The sequence below is a fragment of the Pyxicephalus adspersus genome, chromosome 4 (assembly GCF_032062135.1).
Source record: "Pyxicephalus adspersus chromosome 4, UCB_Pads_2.0, whole genome shotgun sequence".
Classification (NCBI taxonomy): domain Eukaryota; kingdom Metazoa; phylum Chordata; class Amphibia; order Anura; family Pyxicephalidae; genus Pyxicephalus; species Pyxicephalus adspersus.
In genome coordinates, this window is record NC_092861.1 from 18,226,401 (window position 1) to 18,248,988 (window position 22,588).

At 37.4% G+C, this 22,588-nt stretch overlaps 1 protein-coding gene across 1 annotated transcript in view; it reads right to left on the bottom strand.

Moving 5' to 3' along the window:
• Positions 1-22,588, bottom strand: part of VSNL1 (visinin like 1) — a 93,195-nt gene that overhangs the window by 51,256 nt on the left and 19,351 nt on the right. Inside the window, exon 2 of the mRNA XM_072407507.1 lies at positions 5,483-5,651. Coding sequence (XP_072263608.1) covers positions 5,483-5,644 — 162 coding nt within the window. The 5' untranslated portion in view covers positions 5,645-5,651. The remainder of the gene's footprint in view (positions 1-5,482; positions 5,652-22,588) is intronic.

Sequence of the window (22,588 nt, forward strand, 5' to 3'; positions counted from 1 at the left end):
CAAAGTTTACAAGGTTTGGAGCCATGGCCTTTTAAACTTACATTTTAGACTTTCTAAAACAGACAACCTAATTTCTAGCTAGTTTGGTCAGGAAAAAGACAAATGTAGATTATAAACTAATATTTTCCTCTGCTTGGTCTTTTCCAGAGAAATCTCCAATGCTCACACTTCTCAATACGCAAATTTTGAATAAAACTGAATTCTAAGGAAATAAAATGAATTGTTTTAACTATGGTGCCTACATGGTGGTCTTTGTGTGCACTCAGGTAACTGAAAACAGGGTGCACATTTCCTAAAATCAAATGTACTTCAATTGACGCTTTTGCACATCCACCCTACCATCACATAAGTATTAAGAAAGCCTCAGAGCCCAACAGAGAGATGGTTATTGGAGTGCACCATGGATCACCCGACACAAGCTCGTTTTACACAATGACTACATTACTACATCTGCAAATAATAAAAATGGATTTTTATTCTGATAATCAGATATTCAATAACTGGTGGAAACATGCAGATGTATGTTCACCTCACACAGGGACCTTCACCTTTAAAGCTTTATTTAGTTCACAAGTGGGCGGAAATGGAACAAACGTCTGATGTGAGGTCAGAAAAATATGGCAACATCCTTGAAATAACATACAACTATTATTCAGAAGATCAGTAATGTGTGAATATATACAATTATTGCTGGAGACTGGGAACATTGAAGAGAACAAAATACTGAAAGATATTATACAGAATATTTTGCACATCTATTGAACATTTTTGTAACATTTATCACACAGTATACAAAAAGATATATATAGCAATATGTTATATGGTGACCACAGCTCTCTTCCTCCTATGCAGGGTTCATAATGATCATGATAATTATATGCACTTCTGTTATCTGTAATAAAACTGAAATTCTGTTTATTTTTCATCTGCCCGATTACTGCAGTTCGGTACTCATGAATATACCATTAAATGTAAGAAGTGTAGGTACCCGAATCTGACCTAGTATCAGCCTTTTGTAGGTAGCACAAGGAGTACAGATGGGAGAGGGAAAATCAGCACAAGCAGTCAAATTTAGTTGTGCTACAGAATACTTACATTAACAAGCAATAATTTGCAAACAATCAATAAACCAATTGCTCTTTTGCTTCTCTTTTCAATCTCCAGTCACTGGACCAAAAGGTGTTATTTTGATTTTTATTATTTATGACTATTTTCACTAGTGCATAATCAGCATTTCTGCCCTGCCAAAGTCTACTGTGTTGTGCGGCAAAACTGTGTAAATGTTAGGATTGGATGACCACAAAAAAAACACTTTGGCAGATAAAAAAGCTCTGTATTTCAGTTGTGTGTATGCCTGGCGTTCAGCCTCACCTGAAATGTTTCATATGACATTTTTGGATGCTCTGTCAGATTTGAAATATCATATTCATAAATTTGTTGGAAGCGGTTATAACATTTTCCGATATGTTTTTTTGCAAATGGTTATTTTAGGAGCTGCCGAACATCCTTCAATAAAACAGTTGGCCTGACTTGGCCCTGAATCAAACTTGTAAGCTACAGCTTCCACTGCTCCTCCATCTGACACTTCCCAATTATTAAAGCCAGCCATGCATTTTAAAGATCATTCAAAACCATTCCATTTATGATAGAATTTGCAATCAATATTTGGAAAGAATGTTGTTCAAAAATTGATCAGGCATTGTGGCTTGAAATCAAAATCACGTTTTCTTGTACAACTGATATTTCAATTTTGTATATATTAGCATTGATCATTATTCAGATTGATTATCAATGAGTTGGATGACACTTTAAATCTGGATCCTAATATGGATCCTTTACCCCATTTTTTTACTTTATATAAAAGGGGGATTAATCCTTATTGTGCCTCAGTGTCAAAGACTGAATTGAAAACCCAGAATTTCCTGCGATACAAACACTACGTATCCTAGGAGGCTGCAGGCGGGGATCTTAAGCATGCCCAAAAGAGGCTTTCCTCTAACAGAAATAAAGTGCTGATATCACGCATACGCAGTGAGCTTGGCTGTTTTTTACATTTTGCAGAAGGCACGTTAGCCAATCTTATAGGATGTAGGAAGAAGAACTTAGAAGAAGATGGCAATGCTTCGTGTCCAGCCCACGTTGGGATGAAGAAGAAAGATGGGACGATCATGGAGGAATCAATGACTTTCCACCTGTAAAGGTGTTATTTTTATTTTTTGTTGTTTTTTTTTGATGGTTCTGCTTAGGTAGTTCCGACTGGTTCTATTTTGGTACTGCTGAGAATAGCCCTAGAAGCTGGAGCCAACATTACTGCTACACACGCAGGAGTTACATCATCAGTGGCTGCTCATCGGCGGAAGAGAATTGCAGTGGACCCGGAAGAGTTGATGATGAAGATGGCAGCTTCTGGGAATGAAGTAGTGACAGGTTCCTGGAGCTGTCATCATTATAGGAAGATTACAAAAAAGTGTGTGCCATAATCAGCAAGCATTCATAGCATACTTGCCGATTATGGCAAAAGTTAGCCCAAAACAACAAACATTTAGTTCTGCTTTAATTTCAATCAATTGTAATATAGATTGCATTATCGATCAAAAATAAGAGAGAAGATAGAACTGTGTAAGTCAAGCATAAATCAGGATAACTAATGTTTTGTGAATTTTGACCAGGAAAAAGTCCCCAAGCACACCAATTTCATCACTGCTGGTAAAGTTTTAGTATCTGCAACCTCACTCGTGTGTCCTCATGTTATATTTGTGTCTGGTAGTAAAAAGAAACTGACACTTTCCTAATGTCAGACACTACAAGGTATCTGTACATACCACTGTTTCTGTAAAATACCCTCTTGTTTTACCTGATTCCCTAAACCCAAGGGTGCGTGCCATGCAACAAGTGACACTAGCCCAAGCAAGCAACAGCATATTTTGTAAAAACCCACAAATCAGCTTATGTTTAAGTGCCAGATCTTCTATCCTGTTAGCACCCCATGTACAACTACTTTAAGTCCAGGATTCTTAAGACTGAATCTCAGGCTAACAGATAAATACATCAAAGGAAAACCTAGAAACTGTTGTAATTAATACAGAAGAATTGTATATATCTGATCCATCCGTAGACCAACATAACATATAGATGACTCAGAAAAAGGAACCTCTGTGACTACAACTTTATATTTCTATATACACAAGAAAGAAATCTATGAAATGAATAAAGGATTGCTACTTATCCAGTAGGAATACATTCCAACTTCCAATTCTAAAATTATAGTCAAGCTGGACAAACATTTTTCTGGATGTTCCTTTTACACATTTATTAACCACCATTATTCTCTATCTGGATACTGAATTATCTTCCTGTTGGTTCCTGGTGGAAATTCCTACCTTTCTCTCACTTCATCACAACTGAATTAGACCCCACTATATCTGTTGAAGAAGGTATACAAACCATTTCACATTTTTCCCTTGCTAATTGTATGAACAAATTCATTGCACAGCTAAGTATTTCATCCATGGCAGAGCCAGCAGAATTTAATCAAGTCATTAATTTATAACACCTACACAAAGAACAAGGTAAAAGTCCTCTCTCATTAAAAACCAATAAGGTCTTTAAATAGTATAAAGAGCATGTTTAAACTTTTACCACACTATAGTTTTGGTCCTAAATTTATCAATTGAGCACTTTTTATACACTGATCCAAAGGCTCGTATAACGGGTTAATTTCCTTTCTGATCGTTTCAAAACTCATACAGTAATGCTTCTTATCCCTCTTCAAATTTCACTTGCTATTAAACCACTAGCAATCCTCACCCAATCATTTCCAGAAATTATTACCCTACAAATACATTGGTAAAGAAAATTTCAATGTATGTAGATATATATATATATATATATATATATATATGTTGCTGTATTTAAAGTCCTACCAAAGAGCAACCTTCCTAATAGGCTTGGATGACAAATGCATTCAAGAAAGTTCTCCTAGGCAGAACTTGAAATGTCACTCCCACCAATGGTAATGGTAATCTATGCTTATTACAACACCATGAAGAAATGGTAGCCAGGTCCTTCCACTGGGCACACACAGAAATAACATTTTACATCTAGCCTCACGGTCGGAAAATCCACTATACTCCACAAAGTGAACAGCGCATTACTTCTGTCTGTCAAACCTTTCCTTTTCACAAGGGAAATAATTGTGTTCACTTAATTACAATAATTATTCTTAATGCTCTTCCTGGGTTGATAAGTAACATCTGAAAATGGATGTGAGAAAATTAGAAATATTATTGAAAAGCGTCTTGATCGGCGATAGAAGATAAAATGCACTTAATTGAAAAAAACACATTTTCGCATGTAAAATCAAAAAGCAAAAGATCTTTTTTTTATAATAAGTGTTAGCAATAGGCAATAAGTGTTAAAGGAACATTAAGTGGGCAGTTGTTAAATCTTCCACAGTGTATGATGAAGGATGTAATGCTTGTTTTCTCAAGGGGATTATCTAAAAGAGAAAAATGAACCTTTCTCCTGTGACATCTAACTCTACAATCCTTCGCACTCCAGTCCTGGGGGGAACTCCTATATTACCACCAAATTCAAGACTGGTTGGTGAGGGGGTAACAAGACTATTTGGAGACCAGTAACAATTCATGGGACCAGTCATCACATCTGCAACCTGTGTGCAGGATAATGGAATTGGGTGAGGTTCCATCATATCTTTTACAAAATATTCTTCATCAGCTGGTGGAGGTGTGGATTCAAAAACAGCCTAAAACTACCTACATTGAAATTGGTGGGTATTGGGAACTTTCTAATGCTTTTCCAGCTACTGTGCAGACATAGTTGCAGGACTCGGGATTCTCAGTGACCCCTTGGCTTTCCATCCTAGTAGTATGGTATTGGTATGTAATTATATTACTTTGTTTGCATAGGTGGCAATGCACATCATTGACCAGAACAAGAGGCTCTTCTAATTTAATACACACTTAGGACTGATCTTAGGACAAAGGACAAAGGACAAAGAACATAGAGACAGGGATGAAACCGCCCTAATACACACCCAATTCCTACAAAGAGGTTCAACCAGTTTGTTTTGTTCCAGATTGCCATTTCCTTCTCGAATTTATTTACCGAGAATGCCAACCCATGTGTGAATTTATTTACCAAGAATGCAACAGAAGTTGCTGAACACGCAAAGGTTTGTAGGAGAACCCACAATTAAACACATAACTTAAGGCAGGATGTTCACACCACTGGAATAACCATAACATGTAGGCAATGAGGTTCTGGATTCCCCTAGCAATCATTAATCATAATTAAAATATAACTATACTATATACTATACTACTAAAATATATCTATGTGACATCTCCAGGTGGACTCATAGGAATAACAACCTTCACGTCACTTGTATGGAACCAGCTTGGGTTTTAGTTTGATTTGATGGAAACAATGATGGGAAGGAACTAAGCAGGCATTAACGTACCTTTACATAGAGCTGCTGGAACTCTTCCAGGTTCAGCCGGCCACTTGGGCAGTCCTTTAGGAATCCTTTATACCACTGTTTCAATTCATGTTCATTAAACTCTGTGCTCTTCACCAGATCTTCCATCACCTCAGGGGCGAGTTTGCTGTTCTGTTTACCCATTTTGTGTCTGTAAAGAAAAATATTTGTTTCTGATTATCCTGGGGTAGAAGGTGAAATTAAATCATAAAATAAAAGTTACTGAAAAAATATTCAAAATTATTCACATTTTTTGCAATAATATTTTCAGGTGCAAGATAACTGATATTATGACTCTTACACATATTTTTATTTCAATGAAATTAGTAAATTTTGAGAAATCCTTATCATGAATACACAGCCTCATAGAACCAACGTTTGAAATTATTAGATGAAACATTCAGTGGTATGTGAATATTGCTGCAGGAAACAGCATGGCTTCTTTTATGATACGATTTGTTTTCTCAGTCACCGGGGCAGGGAGTTAGGAGAAGTCTTTACACAAGGCATGCTGCCAGTGCTATAGATAGGGCAAGAACATGTCAGGTTTTTATTTTTTTTACAAAATACTATATAGAAGAAAAGTCTTGTAAAAGTGGGGGAGGTAGAACTCATAAATTCCTTTAAAAAGGAGTAACAGTATGGAAAAACATACAAATAATCTGAACTTCTTATTTCCCATTAAGTCTTGCTAACTGTCTTATTCCAAAAGAAAAAAAAAACACAATTCCCCCTAAGTCATATACTATTATTACCCTTTTAAAACATGTGTCTGTTGCTAGAAGTAATATCGGTGTAACAAATTGAAATTAATGACACAGAGGGGACATTTGACTATATTTCTGCTTTAACAGAATAATCTCCCACCTGCTTTCTGCCAGAGGTGTATAAATGAGTGAACAGAGTCACAAATCCTTTGGCAAACTAGAAAGTGTACATACATTTATTTCAACTGTGTATTTAGCTGTTTCCCTGAAGTTTAGCTTGCAAATACATTCCAGGCATACAGCTAAATACACATACAGAAGCTGTTTTACCTGCCAAAGAATTTGTATTTCTGCCCAGCTAGTCCTGAAATTAATACAGACGTACCCACAGGACAACCATGCTCTTCACCTGGCTTTGTTTCTGATGAAGGTAAGCAAATTGGCATGGTTACTTCCCCATTCCCAGCTTGCTATTGGACAGAAATGGAAAAAGGGCATCTCAATACTCTGCCTATACATCCGTCTTCTCATGCAATGCAACATGTAAGAACATGGTCATGTAGGAGGACACCTATTTGGCTCCCAGTGCTGCACCAACTGCTTCAAGTCTAAAACCAAATCTAATTCAGGTCATTACAATATCTGCATTAAAATACTATTTTCTTAACTTTAATATTTAATTATTATTTATTTGGCGCATAGCCTCCTCACCCAAGCGACCCCATTAACCAATCACTGACATGGGAAAATAAAATAGAAATATATAATGGGTTTAGGTTGTGTATGGGGATGGCAGCAAAACTGTAACAATCCATGCTAACATTACCATATGGGTGTAATCTAGTGCCTTTTACCAGTGGGAGACATGGAGGGTACTACCCCAGGCTTGATGGGAAGGCTTTCACTAGTACTGTGGTTACAATACAGCCGGCTTCCTGCACATGTGGTATGCATTAATCCTGGGAGCAAAGTGCTATGGACTTATGGATATGAATTGGATATAAACTGACTTAAATAGCAAAATACACCTAAAATAGGAGACAAAATTAGTCAATTAAATGTTTCATAATTTTTTTTAAACTATACTATAATACTATATATATGTGTATATATATATATATATATATATATATATATAGTGATCCGGGTCACAACATTCCTGTTCTTGTCTCCCTATTGCTGCTTAGGGTTGTCATCTTGTTTCATGGGCCTCTAATGAAGACTACAAGTGGCCATTTCAACAAATATTACAAAGACTTGATCCATGCTTGTCACCTTAAAACCATTAACCTTGGAAAGGCCAAGCAGTGATGCCTGAATTGCCTATAGACAACAAGGCAAACAAGTGTTTGCCTGAATTCAGCAGCACCAAGAGGAAACCATAGGTGAAAACAAGCATTTTGTTCCAAAAAAAAAAAACTGCTTATGACACACAGTTCTTTGGTTAATAAATCATAATCAGGATTTACAACTACTTTAAATATAAAATGAAATAGACTAAAAAATGTTGAAATTAATAATCATGCAAAATGTGAACTTGGTGTTATAACATTCAGCAAATGATTTAGGAGAAAGGGTGTCACCCAGGAATATAGGTACCTTGCCAAGAAACATACACTGTTAGCCAAATCTGGTCTCTGAATACACACTCTCTTTATAGTGTAATACAAGGGCACATTATGCTGTTTCGATTATTATCCATTATACTATTATTTGGACATTAAACACATCTGAATGACAGATTTCAAACTATGTGCCTGTCATTGGCCATTCTTTCAGAAGCTGGTTTATGAATCTGTATTAATACAGAGAATAAGGCTGTACATATAGCAGCTACTTAGTGAGGAATTATTTGACCTGCATGCATGTCACTGCTAATGGAAAGGTCAGGGATATAAGAGATGGAAAGTTGTGTGGAGGCCTAGTTGTAGAAAAATTACAGCTACAACCCATGTACAGGCTTATACTATAAGTTACGTTACATGTGAGCGTTGCTTTATCGGGGGTTACCCGTCTTGATCAGAAGGGGGCATTTCTGCACATCTCCCGGCACAGGGAGCAGCAGCAGTAGTGAATAGGAAAAGCCAAAACTTTTCGTTCTGTAGTCTCAACGCGAAGTGTAAAGCTTGGGAAATCCTCCTGGACACTGGTCACCAAAACAAGTGCTCACTGGAAGATTTTCTCTCTGTCCCTGCCCTGATAATAACCCAACGTTTTAGGGTGATAAGATGATCTCAATAGTGCTCACACAAACAACAATAGAACATGATAGGGGTTCTTTCCTTATTTTGTGTGCGGTCCTGCAATGCACTTATTACTAAAGGCAATACAAAGCACAAAGCTTACAGACCTGCACTGCACCTCAATGTATGGTAATGAAGTACCTTATTATGTGTTAAATTAATAGGGAATGCATATTTATTACATGAATTGGCTGCCCCGACACAACACACGGCAACATGATTCACAATGTTCAGTAACAAATCTAAGACAAAAAGACACTGGACTAAAAGTGCGCTCTAGTAAATACAACCCAATGCCTACCAATAGAGATAGAAACACCAGTTCAATTTAAAATCCACACAGATTCACCATCATAGAACAAAGGACTACCATTACCCACATACAGGATTCTAGCATTACCTTGTGTCAGGGGTTCCCTGACTTTCACTTACATGATGAGAGATTGATACTCCCCAGAGTTATAAACATCAAAGTGTATTAATTTACAGGCTGCTCCTAACATCTCTCATGCCATCCATTTAGACTCTGAATATCCTCGTTAGGCTTGAAATCATTTATATGTTGGCAATCAGCCATTCCTAATGTCTGGTAGTCGGGGCAGACATAAGAAAGACTTTTACACAATCGCACCTTAGCAAATAACTGTCCTAATTATCCACTAATTAATTGCAATTACAATTAATCACATTTCTCATGCCTGAGAATGGATGATAAGAGCCCCTTTCCCTGTTGTATAACAATTATTAAGAACACCTTTCCAATACCAGAGGCTTAGAAGGTTAAAGGATGATGGTATTGCCTTTTTTGTAAAGAAATACTATTATGGAAGTAAAACAAGATAGTAAGGGATTGAAAAACATACATAACATAGACAATAAATGGTTTACTCATTAAAAAAACAAATTTACCCATACATTTATAAATGTACTGGCATACAATACAAGCTTAGCTATGCCGCTTGGTTGCACCCCTTCAATAAAGAGCTGAATTGTAAAGTGTTAGTAGTGGACCTGAAATTAAAAGTGAAAAATGTCCCAGCTTACATTATCCACAATAATTAAATGTATCCCCCTTAATTTGTAACCTTTCGTTCTGTATTTTCCCTGAAAAATAGCAATGCATCTGTGCGTGGCATTCCTGTCCTGCAGATTTATAAATATATATCAGCAGTGTGAGATCATCTAAGGTATTGTTGGCATGGACTGCTAGTTTTACAAGATTTGCTGGAAATAAACTGTAACTGAGCAGCAGCCTTTTCTTTTGCTTCTATCATTCTTTGCATCCTTTTGCTTTTAATGTTACTCCACAAGTCATTGGGGACGGCTTGGACATGAGAAAGCCAAGAAGACCACCTAGCCACAAAGACACAATACAAACCAAAGTATGGTAAGCAGTAATCTGACATAGATCTGATTCAGGGAACCCGCAGGCAAAACTGATGACTAGTTCTTTTATCATCTGCTTGCAGTTTTGGGGCACTGCATTTTTAGATTTAAAAGAGAAAAAGAACATTTTACAGGCCACTGCTTGAGCATTTTTAGGTGTTTCGTATAACATTGCAAATATTTATTTTTTGAGTTCAGGCCCGCACCCAGTGATTTCTCACTGATTCTCTATTAAGAAAGAACAAGGAGGAATAATACTCCCTCAGTTCAATTTCACTCATGGGGATGTAGTCTGGAGAACAATGGCAAGAAGAAATCTTGCTGCTGGGATAGAAGTGTGATCAGATCTGTGCCAAAAATAATTAAGGTTAAAAAAAACTTTCCTGTCCACTTCCCATTCACCTATGTCTTCTCCATCCTTCTCCTCTACCTGCTCCATAATATAGAGATATACATTCATGTGCACTAGGGTGACCCAAGCCCTCTTTGTCCTGTAGGCTTCACCCGCTAACATATGTAGATGGCCAGTGTTCTCCCCAGCCCCTTTTAGCTGGGCGTACCACCTGGCACTTTTCAGTAACCACCTGGCTGTTTTTGAGTGGTTACTGAAGGGCTGGGTCACAAGATTTGGGTTACATATTCAGAAGCTCTTAGATATCCGTGAGTAGTAATATCCACCCACATTTCAAATATACTATTTGGTTGATATAATAAAGGAGTATAGGTCACCTGTAAATGAACATGTCCTTATTGAAGAAGTGGAATTTAACTTGAATTAACATGGTCATCTACGTTATTAAATTAACCCCAGTGTGATCAAAAATTCCATGGCATAATATTAATGACTGTGTAATAACAACCTATTCATCAATAAGTACAGGAATTTCCTGATTTACCTGATTAGAAAACTAAGTCTGGGACATTAATGGTTAAAGACACTGGAAGTTATTTTAATTACAGCGTTGCTTTTCACTTTAGTTCTTGTATGACAATCCCGGCCTTAATTTAGAGGGATTTAAATGGATATGAGATCCAAATTATCTTTGAATTAGGCGTTATCCCATCATTCTTTATTCAATAAAGTCCATGAATATTAGCACAGCTGGACAGCGTTACACTGGGTAAATGTCAGATCCCAATGAGTCTACAGCAAGGATTGCGAATTGCCATAACAGTATCATCCAATATCTCTAACTAAATTCTAATGAGGGGCGGCTTGGCGTAGCCTTGGGATCTGGACTAAAGTTCAGTAATTGCAATACACGTAATCTTCTGCCCGGATCACCACTTGAATTCTTAAACTGGATTTCTACTTTTTTTTTACTGTCTCACATTCTCTCTCTAACCTTTTATAGCTAAACCATCATTTACAAAAGATTCAAAAGGTCAATGGACAAATCTATAGGTGGTGCCTGAAGGGTTTGGACTTTCATATAATTCATCCTAAATACGCCCACTTATTAGTCAAGCACAACTTTCATTTCCAGGTGTAATAAAACAGAATGGTAAAAACAGCCTAATTGGAAAAGCTTATCCTCATCCAACATTCTGCAAATAGGGTCCCCTTAGCTTTCTGTGAAAGCAGTGGTCCCTCTTCAAATGTCCAACTTGCCCCCGTTGAGTTGTGAAAGCAGTGATTTCTCTGCAAATGTCCAATTTTTCCCCTGTTGAGTTATGGAAGCAGTGGTCCCTCTGCAAATATCCACCATGACCTTTGCTGAGTTAGTTAGAGTTGAGCAGAGAGCACCGTTTTGTTGATTGCAGAGCCAGGTACTGGTGAAAGTTTCCACACACAGGTCATTTGTTGCTTCAATGATTCAGGAAGAAAGCACAGTATGAAACTACAATTAAAAGAACTTTTAATAGAGTATCCACAACATTTTACCTCTCATTGTTCCCACTCTAAACTAGTAATAGAGTCTTGTTTGCCTTGGATCAAGACTTAGCTCCCCTGCCTCCCCAGACCTTCAATCGACATGTCAGAAAATACTTACATTTCAATTTGATTTTTCCCACACCAGCAATCAATCAGAACTGACTTGGAGAGCCCCTGGGTCTTTGGTGTCAAATGTATCTTATATTTAATCATAGATTCATTTTCTAACCACATATTACAGCATGCTGAATTTAACTCTTGTATTTTATACAGCACAAGCTCTAAACTCTTTAACACGTCGAATAAAGACCTTACAATCTTGAAATATGGAGGCCAAGATAGCACAAGCCTGAAGTGTGGCAAGATAAAGTAATGGGAACAATTCACCTTTTGCCCTCCATCTTCTGTTTATAGACAACTTGAGGGATTATTTAAAAGGGACGATCAGGATATTTATCAGGAATACGGCCTTATAAATAATGCTGTTCTTCAGTTTGCCCTTTTTATAAGTGTTGGGTGACAAGATTGCCACAATAAAGCCTGATTGGTAGTGTTATAATTAACATCACTGTTGAATTTACATGTCCCAGTCACCAGATTTAAAAAGTAATATTCAGCTTGATTAAAGCCCTATAGACCACTAGACATCTTTCCATACTTTTGAAATGGAAGACACCATAGGCCACATTGGGGTCAGTTTTTCAAACTTTGCAGCTGTTCCTAACTTTAGAAAGTGAGGAACAATTATTACATATAAGTGAATACTATACAGCCTCTGTTTACCCACTTCAAAGGTGTAATTATGGTACTTTCATTCTCCATTTTTAGAAGCTAGGGAACAAAAATATGGCGTGATCACATTTCTAATAGCAGAGAACACTTTTTTGTTTCCTGCTTTTAAAAATATATTCAAGCCCCTAGGTCTTCTTCCCTTTTACTACCAGATCTTTTTGAAGGGGGTGTTAGGAATCAACTCAGATACTGCAACTACTGCTGATATATTGGGCAAAGCAGGCACTGTTGGTTGGTGCGTACTTATTGTTTGGTCAGACATGTTGCAATCCTATAATGCAATCCACTAGCTTAGGGTAGATTGGACAGAGGTTCATGTGTGTGTGCACAGAATTTAATGTTAGTTAAAGATGTTAGTTTAGATAGGGTTCTATTAAAGCGTACCTAAACTCAGAATTTTTACTTTACATAAAGGGGTAGACAATCCTTTTATTTAAAGTAAATATTTTGTTTGTTTGTGTTTTTTTTCAGTGCAACACCCTTTTTTTAGATAAATAATAAGGGTGCAGCACTGCCCCCTGAATTCTTAATCACCTATGTGATCAAGAATCAATGGGAGCGCAGAGCCGTCCGGGATACCTGCGTCGTGCAACATGGGAGGCTCTTGGTTGCCCTTTCATCAATAGGGAGAAAAATGGCTAACCTCACGCATGCGCAGTGAGTTCAGCAAGTTTTTTCCCCATGTTTGTCTCGATCTCGTGCCTGCGCAGTGTGAGATCAGGTGAGGTAGGAAGAAGAACAGCGAAAAAGAGAGGAAAAGATGGCACTCCCTCTGTGCTGGTCCAAAGACGGATACAGGGACAACGCAGGACCCGATGGAAGAAACCTCCCGACAGACAGACTGATCTGTAGGATTGAAGGTAAGTGTGATTTTATTGATGTGGGTTTTATTCTACTTTAAGAAGTAACTTGATAACGTTTTCAATAGATTGAGCAATGTGAAGATAGCCTAACTATAGTAGATTATACAATTGGACTTTAGCCCTTAGTACCATGTTACCATATTGAGGTTAAAACATACCTGAAACAAACAGAAGGGCCTGGCCCATCAGGGCTAAAGTTATTGTGATACAGTGGGGGAAATCTGTGCTGAAAATGCTAGATGCTTGGCTGCCATTCTGATCATAACTTCATTAGCAGCATGCTTACTCTAGATAAACGACCTAATATATTCTTACACTAGTACATATTTCTTTCCTTACATTAATTTGGATTGTTTACATTTTACCATTCCATTTTTATTTGCTCATTTGTGACCGATTCCATTTAAAACTTACTGCTGACCTTAAGCCTGGGATTGTTGTCTCTTGGATGTAAAATTCGCCCTTCCTAGCTTTAAAAGGAGATTATTAATGTTAAATGACAGGTCCTTTTTAAAATTAAAGTGCTTCCTTCATCCTGTATGAACCTCTGCAGGCTTTGCAAGATAAATGAGCCCATAAACAAAGCTAAGACAAGAAGACAGCAGTAGGTGGAATAGATAACTCGGATATCTTCTGCTCCATATGGAAGTGGGCAGTGAGGAGGTCACATCACAACAATGCCAATGAAATGTGGGTGTCACATCACACAGTATTCTGTAAGGACACATCGCTGTTATAGATTGTTCTCCCTCTTGTAAAAGTGTGCCAGGAGTGTACGCCGAGTGCTCAGCCAACAAAAGATTGCCATATCTAACAAACTGATACCGTATTTCACATCAAACTAATCTCTTTTATACATGGAAAATATACATTGTCAAATAGTACTTTCTCATTCTATATGTTTGAATACAACATCGTTTGTCTCATTAAATCTCTAAGGCCTAACATGCAGTACAGGGCCCTGTGCAGTCTGTGCTTTGATGCTTACTCAAACTGCATTTTTTTTTAAATCTTGTGTAATGAACCTTTTTCTTTAAAAAATATAAAATGGAAAACATGTAATTATTAATTTTTAAAGCGGCCCTAAACTCAACATTTTCATTTTACATAAAAGGGAAAACATATGGTGGCGCCCAACGCTTTTTCCATGCCAGGACGAGGAAGAATGTTAGGATGAAGTGGGACCAGATCAAAGGGAAGGACCAGCCCCATCGTGGGATCTCTGGGCCTAAAGGTAAGCGTAATTTTTTTTTTTTAGGTTTAGTTCTGCTTTAATGCTGCTTTTTTTGTGGGAAGAAAACAAAAATTAAAAAGAGCTTCACATACCAAACAGTTTTCTTTTTACTGGGATATCAAAAGATCGGATAAGGAATGTGAGCAGTTTTAATAATATTGCTTCTGAAGGCATCTCGGGGCTGAAGGTCCCAGTTATGCAAGTCACAGCAGAGGGCACATTGTTGGCCCAGCACCTAGCTAACTTTTATCTTCTTCTAAGTTTCCAAATAACAGCCTGCAATGTTTTATGGGTCTGACATTGTCTTCCCGTCTGAGTGCTGCTATTGTAATGCAGAGCATGAAGGTGACATTTAAAAACATAATCAGATATGCACGGCTGTTACCTTCTGCGGAAAATTTTCAATCAAATGAGTTAAGTAGGTGAATAACATTAAAAAAGAACTCTGAGAAGAGAATTCAGAAAAATGTGTGTGAAATTAGTAACTTGGAACCTGTTCCTGTTAATGGGTATAAAAAAAAGCTGGGTTGGAGTCATCCAATGCCCTGCTTCTGTTGGATCCAAAAAAAAGCTATTTTGTTATAACACAATGCCATCGAGTAGTAAACCCTCCCCTTTGATCCACTGGGATCCGATTCCTAAATTTTATTCTTCCATATAGATATTACTGCAGCTGATGTACACAGCCAGGCCCATAAAAAGGTGAGTTGACCAGTTTGATGTGGAAGAACTCAAATGGCCAGCACAAAGCCCTGATCTCAATACACCTTTGGAATAAACTAGAAGAACGATTGCTGTCCATATCTTCTCATTCTGCCCTGGCCTCACAAATACTCTTTCAAAGAATGGGAACACACTGCCCAAGAAAATAAACTTTTTGGAAAGCTTTCCCAGAGGTTGGAGATAAGATTTGCTCTTTCAGTCCCTTGATCATTCATCAAAACCTGTGAAATATGTAAGGATATAGTATACAAACAACCTTACAAAGAACTATTTTGTGTTGTAACCTCTGGGTACCAATTAGATTTTAATTTACTAGAGACAAAAAGATATAGGCATTGGTCATGGCAAACAAGCACTAGTTTGTTCTGCCTTAAATAATAAGGTCATATGGGGATTCCTTTTAGCCACATCTGTTTGAACATCCTGGACAGCCAAGAACAGAAGTTCTCTCTAATTGAAAAGGAAGTGTATAAACCTGGTATAAACAAATGAAAATTATGACTTGATCTGGAGTAGAAAATGTATACAGTAGATGTCATTGTACAGAAAATGAATCATGTTAAAAGGGCTCAGGAACACTTTTTTTTTATATCATGGTGTTGAACCTAGATACGGGTTGTTTGACACTCATTTAAAGTGAGGAAGCCACTGGGTGGGTAATGGCCAGTTGAATATGAAGAATTACTATGATCTATATTGATGCAATGAAGCTTACAGTAACCTTGCATTTAAAGTGTAACGTCACCTTGGACAGTCGTCATAAGAACAGGTTTTCGAATTGATAATTTTTCTTTTTTTGCTTTCCGAAACATAGGTAAGAGTTAGAACACCATCCTGATTGTAATTAATATCTGTATATATATAATTTACTGTACTTGACCTGGTGACCATTCTCAATAAGGCTGCATACAAATGTGCAATTATTGTTTTTGGAATGGATCTTTTACGATCCTTTTCAACGACTGCACGATGCATGAAGAAGTGCTTAACGTACAGCACTGTTCTGCTCTATGGAGAAGGGAGGGTGAGAATGATGGAGCTGCACCCTGCTGTCTCTTCCCCTTCACTTCCATTAAGATCGTTCGTCGTTGATCGTCTGTGGATCCGCCAGGACGGTCGTACGGTGGATGGATGACGGGCGCTGTACACACGCCACATTCTCGTCCAATATCCGCCCGGAGCCTATTATCGGACAAGAACCATTGGACGTGCATACGTAGTCTAACAGTAAAAGGTTCGAGACAGAAAAATAAAAATGAACTGGCACTAAAACAGAATCAAAGGGAAATGTTTCAGTATGCTGTAAGGTTACCTGCCTTCCCTAAAATTTGTCCTTAGACTGTGTTATTGACATGTGGCTATGGTGGGGATATTAGATTGTGAGCCACTTTTTGGGACAGCCAGTTATATAACTATGGACTTCGTAAAGCGCTGTGTAATATGTCGGTGTTATAGAAATACAAGGCAATAATAATTAGGTCACTCGTTCTAGTGACAACTATCTTAAAAGGAATTTCTAAAATGCTAGCCATACACAAATTGATCAACAGTCAAAAATTAAATCTTCACAATACAAGGCACCATTGAGCATTCATAGACTCCTGACTAGTTGCCTTGGGTAATACATTTTTATATTTTTATAGATTCCTTAAAAATCATCTGCTTTTAGTTTGAACATGCTTTCTATCCTGAGCCAGATACATTCTAGGTTTGCTGGATCATTCAAGTTCTCCCATGAAAGTCTATCATGGAGAGTATTGGAGAGCTTTAATAAATCAGGCCCACTGATAGATAAAGATCGATGTAGCCAGATTTATAACTCTTTAGGAAAAGCTGGATAAATGACCACACTTTACTGAGCTGTTTTCTTGATCTGAAAACAGTTTTGCTCTAACACCAATAACTCACCACCTAGAGAAATCAATGACGTTGTCTATGGGAATGTCACATTAATTCTTCTCTGATAATATTGGCATGTTTCCAGCACATTTCCTCTCTGGTGGTTCAGTGTTAAAACACTTTGAAAATGACTAAATCCTCAAATTGGTTCGTGCATGAAAGCATGAAATTATTCATGATGAAAACCGCGTTTTAATTGTGTATTAATTGCGCTGCCACTTAGCAGATAAACTGTAGAAATTCCAATATACAAATAATTATGTTACAGGAGCCATGACATGACATAAGTCCAGCCTAGGAGCAAGATCACTCCATAGCTCCGATGTACATTGTAATGTGGCACCCTACATAATTATGAATGGAGTGTAGAGGTATCAAAACCCCTAGCATGTGCTATATGTGCCCCAGAAATGAGATTTAGCTTCCGTATTTGTCATGGTAATGGGAATTCCATCAATTATAGTAGTAAATATTATCTTAGGGACAGCTTCTGACAACTGTTTGAAATAGAGTTCTCCAAATGCAGTAGAGATTTACCATTATTCTAGAATCTTCATCATGCTTCTTTAAAGCATAGCTTAGGTTATGTGTCAATAGGCTTTTGTTCATTTCAAGCATTACCATTGAAGTCTAGGAGAATGCAAAGCTTGTTTGATGAACGTCAAATAAAGGTTAAAAGGAAGTCTAATGCACCTGTCAATGAATTCTGAATAAACTCACAAGGGTCTGGTATGAACTGAAGCCCAGAGCCTGTTGGCCATAGATGGATTTCTCCGGCAATTTTGGGACACAGCTTTCTCCTGGTTCAGATTTGCAGGAATGCTAAGTTAGAAATGCTTGAAACACATGCCCAAGAGTTCATTTTTCTAATTGTACTTGACTTCAAAGGCCGTTGTAAATGTTGTTTTGACTACAGTAACGGACAGCTAAAATGGACAGAAGCTGTAACCCTTGGGGCCATACGAGTAAATTGTCACTCCTCCACTGGTGCAAGATTCTGCAATCTGTGGTAGGTGAGAAGTGTAGTATAGTGATCATGATGTGATTGCCTGACATCCACAGAGGCAGGGATTACAATATTAGCTCCTTTATGTGATAACTCCCATTCCTTTTAATGTCCTCAAATTTTTTTGTAAATTCTTTTATTTTTATTTTTTAATAAAAGCAGAAAATGCAATAATGGAATGTGAACAGACGTAGAAATTAAAACTTTAATGGCCCCGAATCCAGCAAGCAAGCAAATTGATGAGTTGGGAGTCTCAGGAGTCTCAAAAGCCAGAAAGTTCCCAGCTATGTTCATACAGATATGTAAAGTTACAGAAAAGTCTACTGTAAAGGTATGGAATTTTACGTTTTAATGATTGGGTTGACATACTTTTATTACTCGGCATCAAGGGGAACCCTAAAAAAGAACTCTTCATATGATAACTACCCTGCACCATTCCCACCTTTGAAATCCCAATTTAGATACTGATAACTTGTACCCCAATTATCACATAAAAACCTATTGTTGTGATTGTTACATACAATCCCCTTCTGCCTTCTGAGGCTTTTCATCCAAAATATAATCAGCAGAAGATGTGTTTTATCTGTTGCAGCTGATAACAAGAGAACCATCACTAGCAGGGTAATAATAGAAAAAAAAAGAGCAGCATATTGTACAGTGCCCGGAATATAAATGGATAATGAATGCTGCACTTATCATTGAGCACAGCTGCAGGCCTGCCTGACAGATAAAGGTACAGAGCTGGCTCATCATTCCTATTTCCTTGGAAAATGTTCAGCAGAATACAAAATACAAGGTAAAGGGAAACTCCAGCTTGTCCTTAAACAATACACAAATATCACTGTGAGCTGTTCCTCACATACATACAAAATGATTTTCAAAGCAAGATCCCATGTGTTCTTGTTATGTGTCACCCTAAAGCTGTCAACCTCATTGATACAGCTTGGGAAGGTGAAAACAGAATAAATCACTGTTGGAGTAAAATCATATTGGCTCGAAGGGCTCTGCTTCAGAGTGAATGGCTGATGGTCACGTATGTGCCAAGTGACCCTTTAAAGAGAAACTTGTATAGTTGAAATCAGGATTCGTCCTGCTTTGAAGTTTTGCATTATATTACAATCTACACCAGTCATTCACAACAAGGGTTCCCCCAGAGTTTGGTAGGGGTTCCTTGAACTGTAGATGATATATTTCTGGGGCCAACAACACTAGGTAGAGCCAACTTCATAACTATAGATGACTATAAAAGATGTTTTTAGGTGTCTATACAGGTGTTATTCTAGCCACCACTTGAAGCTTGCTTTCCAATGGTCACCAAAGTAGAGGCTCCCAAAGACCTGACTTTTTTTCAAGGATTCATCAAAGGTAATAAGGTAGAGAAAGGATTTTCAATACTCAAGAAATTACTTCTGATCACAAGACAGACAATGAACCTTCCCATAATTCCCACTAGCTACAATGAGTTGCATATGTGTAGTGAATTCTATAATGGTGGAACGTTCATGGAAGATGCCGGAAAGCAAACTCTAGGGCTCATGGGAGGTTCTGGTAGTGGTAAATGAAATGAAAAAATGACAGCCCTAAAGTTTTTGGATAAATATTCCTTTAGGCTACCTCCACTGAAAACTGAATATAGTAAATAATTCAATCATTAGATGTTTTAAGGTTCTCCATGGCCTATTTTTAGTGTGTAATCAATTTCCCTTCTTAAGAAGTCATAGCTGTGTCTCAGCCAAGAGTTTCAAAAAGCTTTTTTTCATTTATTGATCCAGCTGAAGCCTTCCACAAAAATTATATAATTTCATGACTCAGCCAATAACTTTGAACAAAAAATTATATATTTTGAGGGCTTAGCCAATAACTTTTCCAACAGTCGGCACTGGTGTTCCTCTCTAACAGCTTGATTTTCTAATGACGTGCTTAATCTATCTGATCGAGTAAAAAGACACAATTATTTGTAACAGGCAAAGCACCACTGGGAAAACTTGGAGTTATGAAAAGCCACTAGGTGATCCAACTTACTATCGCCCAAATGGAAATATTAATATGGAAGAAGTTAGCCTTTTGTGCCCCCAAGCAATTTCTGCCACATTGATATTTCACACTCATAATCATATTTAAGTGAGGTTTAATTTTTTCCTCAGCCAAGTCATGGCTGTCTTCTGTTATTACTCTTTTGCAAATATCTTCATGATTGTGTGAATAATTAAATGGAAAAAATAAATGTAAAGCTATTTGAACAGAATGGTATTTAGGCACATGGGCTCCCTGGATCACCTTCCAGGAAACGGTAGACTATAAGAATTTAATTGATTACCAAGCAGTACAATAATTCAAGCCTAACAGTAGTACTTTGATAGGTACATTGAATTTTGGGGTGATTTAAAATACTGGAGATCTCCGGATAACTATTCTCTTTATTTTAACATAGAGTTTTTATTATGTTTTGTATCCGATTTTGTTTATTGTTATTGTTGTAAAATACATGAAAAAAACATGTGTTTGTACCTCCACTCACCCAAATCCGGAGTAAGAAGTCTCCATTTAAATGAATAGGGAAAATACAGCCTAAAGACACACCATGGTGTCAGGACTCACAACAGCCAGCACATCCAGCATGGATGGGGTGATTTATAATACTAGAGTTCTCCGGATAACTAATCTCTTTATTTTAACAGAGTTTTTATTATGTTTTGTATCCGATTTTGTTTATTGGTATTAAACACATGAAAAAAACAAAGTGGTATAAAAAAACTATTTTTTTTTGCCTTGAAATGCCTCATCCAGGCATTTTTGTAGTACATCAGTCTACCCCATGTACCTATATTGGTAACCTGGTGCTCCAAGAACCTTTTTTGCTTTTAAAGGCTATTTAAAATAAAAAATGTTAGCGCTGTCATCAGAACAGTAATAGAAGATAAAAATACCAGAGGGGACATCTGTTCTGGTGACAACTGCCTAATATCCATTAATGCAAAACCTGTAAGGAAAAAATTGCAGACAGGCAGGTTCTTTATTGCAGAAGGGACAGGCCATGAACCTATAAAATTATTGGGTGAAGATGTAAGCACTGACAATGGAGCAAGGGAAGTTAAGTTCAGTTCTGCTTTAAATCTGCAGATACAGCTACTTTCTGCTGTATCTCCAAAATGGGAAGAATCTCCCCAATCGGACAAATACAGAGGGATTCAGACCCGTATCTTCACTATCCAAAAACTAAACAAAAAATGGCAATAGACCGACAGTTGCTGTTTTGGCTTGACAACAGTTCAATGGCTGCTTCCACCAAATACCTTGAATAGCTTTTTAAATATTTTACATATCCCAAACGACCATCAGTCAGTTTTTAATCTAGCTTCAATTAAAAGAAAACAAGCTCTATTATGAGGAATTTGGATCCTATCCTTCTGTCTCTTTGCGCTTTTTTTCTCCTTTTACATGCCGTCTGCTGCTGAAGCAAGCCGTAATTGAAAAGACAGTTTGTATGTTTTCATGTGCTGGATATTAAGAGATCCTGGGTTCTTCAGTGCTAGGGAAACACCTGTTATATAAAGAACTCCAGGGGACTCCGGAACAGTCTGATCTTTCTCCAAGTGTCCTGGATGAGAAGACTGTACGATCGCTTTGTGCTTGTTAATGCCTTTGTAACAGCAGCACTAAAGGAACATAATGGCAAACCTGTATTCTCTCATCAACTCATTTTCATATCAAAATAAATATTTGTCTTTTAAGCAGGAGAAAACAGCCAATAACCATTGTAGAGGACACTTTGTACACTTAGAAGTGTGTATTTTATATAGTAACCTTTTTTAAGCAATGTCTGTAGGTAAAAAAACAGAGGCCATCATTAGCAAGTATTAAAAAAAAGATATTAGTATAATACCTGATGATCCCATGGCCTTCAAATTCCAGCAGTTCAGTTTCAAGGTACACATTGATCAGCAGTGTTGGAGAAATGTTTTCTAGTGTTTACAGCTTTGTGATGCTTTAAATATCTTGCTCATTTTAGTCTGACCAAATAGTCTTTTTCCTATAGTATACGTACATGTGTGCAACAATATTTGCCAATTACATATCAGTGTTGAACCCAGAAATTTTTTCAGGCCGGGAAGAAATTGTAGGTGGGTGGCAGCCCCTGTATTGTGACCACCCAAAAACAGATGGGTGATTACTGAAAAGTGCCGGGTGGTGCGCCCAGCTAAAAGGGGCCGGGGAGAACACTGCATATAATAATTATACTGACTTCTCCCTGGTTTCTGTACATATATTCCCTAAGGTGCAGTAGTATTGCACTGAATGTTGGTCAATATGTATATCTATATAGTGCAAGTCTCATTGCTAAATATTTTAGATTACGCA